The 4,823-nt window shown below is 34.0% G+C and overlaps 1 protein-coding gene across 1 annotated transcript; it reads left to right on the forward strand.

Moving 5' to 3' along the window:
- The first annotated feature begins 907 nt into the window (after positions 1–907).
- Positions 908–2,005, forward strand: LOC100778374 (PRA1 family protein B3). The gene has a single exon (XM_003545628.5). The coding sequence runs from the start codon at positions 1,126–1,128 to the stop codon at positions 1,771–1,773; it is 648 nt and encodes a 215-aa protein (XP_003545676.1). The 5' UTR covers positions 908–1,125; the 3' UTR covers positions 1,774–2,005.
- Positions 2,006–4,823: the final 2,818 nt, after the last annotated feature.

Raw genomic sequence — 4,823 nt, forward strand, 5'->3', positions numbered from 1 at the left:
AATGTTGTCACGTTTTACTTACACTTCTCTCGTGTCCTAGATTCCATGCATGACTTTTTCTCCACACCAGCACCAGAGTCAGAGTCATCAACAGTGGTGTTGGACGGTTGTTGGGTGGAGGTGGAGCACGGTGGTGTTGGGTGAAGGAGGTATTGTTGTCTTTTTGGACGTACAAGAAGTAAAAAAAAAAAACAAAAAAAGAGGTGTAGAAAGCAATTGCCCACCAAAAGTATCAAACTTCTAGCCAGATAGATACAGGTGTTAAATATTGATATTTTTTATAGAGAAAAGACAAAGGTGACATACAAACAGAAACAAAACGTTAATGAGTTCATTATTTTTTTTTAAAAAATTATTTTCTTTTAAATTAAATATGATCATATTTTGCAATTTTTTTTGAAAGATTTATATAGGAAACAGTAATTATTTTTATTTAATCTACTTTAACGTGAAAATTACTTTGTCAAATTTTTACTTGTTCATTTGATTGCATAAAAATACATTGTATATAACATTAATGTACGAGGGATTAATATATATTATATTAATAAATGAAGGATTAAAAGTGCACATAATTTCGCTAGTACTAAATAAATAATATAATATTAAAAAACTATACTAATAATAACTTATATTTTTCAATATTATATGTTTTAATTATGACTTGTAAGTGTAAGAAAAAGAATAGTTAATATTTATACTTCTCACGACTTTTAATTAATTATTATAGAAAAATATTTATTTTATTATTATTTATGATTAAATGACAGTATAAAAATATTATATGTGTATTTTAATTAAATTAAAATAAAAAATGATTGCTTCTTTTCAAATTTCAATTATGATCCTTATTACACATATTGAAGTTATTTTGGTTGTAATCTTTAAAAACCTATTCTCTTATCACATTATTACGTATTTTTTGCGTTGCGTTTTCTGCAAATAGGTTCGGCCCATGCGCATCTCACATTAGGAAGGTTATTTTTGGACATTTACCTTTACATCCTAACACCTCCCTCGCGCTTTTCCTCGTTCCCAAACCCGAAAGGCCCAGCCACAGAGTCTCCATTGCCCATCGCTCTCTCTATTAGTTCACGCGCGGCAATTGGAGATTCACGCGCCACCATGGCCTCTCCATCGAGCCTCCCTATATCCTCCCAATCAAGCGCTTCCGCCGCCGGCGCCTCGCAGTCCCAGCCTCCGATCGCGACGCCGGCGTTCCGCGCCTTCATCTCCCGCATCTCCTCGTCGCTCCGCCACGCCTTCGCGCAGCGCCGCCCGTGGACGGAGCTCATCGACCGGAGCTCCATGTCCCGACCCGACACCCTCGCCGAAGCATACTCTCGGATCCGTAAGAACTTCGCCTACTTCCGCGTCAATTACCTAACCCTAATCGTGTTGGCGCTCGCGGTCTCGCTCATCTCGCATCCGTTCTCGCTATTCGTCCTCTTCGGTCTCCTCGCGTCGTGGTCGTTCCTTTATCTCTTTCGCCCTTCGGATCAGCCTGTCGTCCTCTTCGGACGCACATTCGCTGATCGCGAAACCCTAGGGATCCTCGTTGTGCTCACCGTGTTCGTCATTTTCCTCACCAGCGTTGGATCCTTGTTGATCTCTGCACTCATGGTTGGATTGGCGATCGTGTGCGCGCACGGCGCTTTCCGCGTTCCCGAGGATCTGTTTCTCGACGATCAGGAGCCTAACAGCTCCGGATTCCTCTCGTTCCTCGGCGGCGCAGCCGCTTCTGCCGCCGCGCCGGCAGTCGCGCGCGTGTGAACGGCGGGATCTGGACGGCCGGTCAGTTCGGTGGATTCTTCTCAGGTTGGTTCGGCCTTTTTAGTTGTAATATGTTGAACTGAAATTGTTGCGATATTCTTTGTCTTTTGAGATCCAAAGCGAATTGCTTAGGGTTTAGTTCTGTTACTACTTTTTGTTTTACGCCAATATATTATTGTGCTATTAAACCTCAAGTAATGCAGCAGCTTAGTCATTGATTTTGCTTCTGAAATTGTTCGTCATTTTCGGTAGATTTGTATGTGCATTTTTTATTCCATTGTCGTAATGGTACGTTTTAATAGTTGGAATTGGACTAGAGATTCAGAGAATGAGACTGGATTTTCAATTAAACTGAAATGCACTCTATTTTGATTGAGATGTAGTATACAAAAATTGATAATTTTCTTTAGATATTTAATCATTAATGGGACAAAATTTAAGTGTTTTTAGTGTTATTTTTTTGTTGTTGAAATTAGTAGAGGGACGGACCCGTGGCTTGGAGTTGGATTGGAGTATATAACTTTTTTCATTAATTTTTTGTAACATGTAATAAGAAATATAAGTTGACTGATTAGGAGCTGCAGATGTTTTTGGGTGCTTTTCAAGTTGCAGCTACTCAAGAAATCATTTTATCGGTCGACTTCCTTCACAATAAAGAAGCATATTACATGATCTTAGTTTGTGATTAATAGAGTCTACGAAGTAAGAGTGTTTGTTTGTGACTTATTAGACTATTGGTTCCTAGTTTCTTTTTCTTTATTACTTCGTCTTTTCTTTTTTTTACGTAATTATTATGAAGCCTTTCAAGTGCAGAATAATTGAGGAACAGATTTTATTCAACTAGATCTGTGATTGAAAATTCATGAAAATGTTTTTGTAACAACAATAATATTTGTTCCTAGAGCTATTGGATGCATTTGATGCACACCAATGTTGTGAGAGAAAAAAATGTTGTGAAGGTAATGGCGAGTACGATATTTCCTGGTCAAATGCTTCTCCGACTAGGCTTCAAGCCTACCAATTAGACTTTCATGTTTCAAGCCACGTCTTTCTGTCTCCGACCATATCAACCCTCAGGTCTTGAAATTTCTATTATTGTTTCAAATTTTGGTGAAAAAAAAGAGTATGTTTCAAATTTCAATTTTGGTGGGAAAGAAAAAGTATGTTTCAATTTTCAATGAATAAAATGACCAGGTCTTGAAACCAAAAGAAAACAAGGCAATAACGAACTTTGCGGATATCAATTAAGTTCCTCCAAAAAAGTTCTCCACTCAATGTAGCAAGGTAGGGAGATATTGAAATATAATTAAATTCAAAAGGCGCAAGACAAAATCCGGTACTTGCCTTGTGAAAATTATTTGTTAATTTTGCAATTGGACACTAAATCATGTTTCAAGTAACGTCTTCATTACCGAGATCACCCTTTTCTTTATCAATATTAGTTAAGGATAAAAATTATCGAGCAAATACAAAATTTATAATTATATCATGAACTAGAAATAAGTGTCAATGATTGTTTTATTAAAAACCTCAACATAAAACATAAATTTATTTTCAATTTATTAGAAAATAAATGCAAAAATTAAAATGATTAATGCTTGATAATTGATACTCCTATTGGTTATTTTTACCTATCCGTTTTTTAATTATGTCCTTCGATTCATTTAATTCTTAAATACTATACTCATTTATGATAAATGAGAGAAGAATAATAGTAAAATTATATTTTAAAGTTAAAAAATAATTTTTACAAAAATAAAATATTAATTACTTTTCTTAATCTTTGTATTAACTTTTCAAGGGGACAATTGAAAGAAATGGAGGGAATATATCAATACATTAATCACAGACATTATTTTCAAAAAAAAAAAAAAGACAGATATTGTGTATGTTTGGATTTCTCTTGAAGATGCAATGACATACATTCCTATAGACATATAAGGAACGAATGTAGACAAGCACAAAAGATAATCGTTGGATCTGTTGGTAAACATATTCTGAGAGATGCAAATGTTTAATCAAACATGCATATTATTGACAAACTAAAATTGGTATCATTATTTCTAAACACTTATTAAACATCTACGATGCATAATTAGATTATTTATTTTAAATTTGTGAGTGGGAGAATGTTACCTAGATTTAAGAATTTAACATAAAAATTATTTAAATACTAAAGCATTGCTAGACTAGGCTACGTTAAATTTCATGATGACTATGGCTGTGACAATGTTAATTACTTTTTTTGAATTTTTTCAAACTTCTATTTTCTCTCTTATAAAGTATAAGCCATTGTCCATTAATTAATGCTTGATACGGATGGGAATCTAACCATACAAGCCTGTAGAAGAAGTTTTCAGTGTCATAATGAAATTGCAATTATTTCATCAAACCTAATTTAGGCAACCTTGTTCATAGTCACAGTCATATATACTATAGGCTATAGATTATTCATAAAAATAGAAAAGCTAGGTACTGAAAGTTGCTTGGGGTGATTAAACATTTTCAGAAATTAGTGAGGGACCACAAATAAAAATTGAAGGCAGCATTTGCATCATAACTGTCGGTGATAGAAACGAGAGAAAATGGAGTTCTCATTATTTTCTTATAGAAAGAATGATTCAATTCATACATGGCTGTGTGGATATTGTATTGTGTCTCATATACAAAAGTATTCAGCTAAGTATTGCCAGAGAAGCAAAGTTAACTAAACTAAGTAGTTGTTATAGTCAACTAACTAGCTATCATGGTTATCAAGTGATATTAACACCTTCATCTGAAACTATTATTAGTGCACTGCACAATGCATATGAACCATCTTATGTCATAAACTCGCAAAGATGTTTAATTTAATTTTATTTTATCGGGCATTTATGTTTTGGTTTTAGACTTTAGAGGAGTGTTTTCGTCTACATTAGTCTTGTAAGTGAGAGAAAAAAGAAGGGAAAAATAAAGAAAGAGAAAAGTAAGAGAAGGATTTAAACTGTTAAAAGAGTGACAAATTATAATTTTAAAATACAAGAAAATAATTAAAATGAAGTTTTGTTTTA

Source organism: Glycine max, chromosome 14 (assembly GCF_000004515.6).
Source record: "Glycine max cultivar Williams 82 chromosome 14, Glycine_max_v4.0, whole genome shotgun sequence".
Classification (NCBI taxonomy): Eukaryota; Viridiplantae; Streptophyta; class Magnoliopsida; order Fabales; family Fabaceae; genus Glycine; species Glycine max.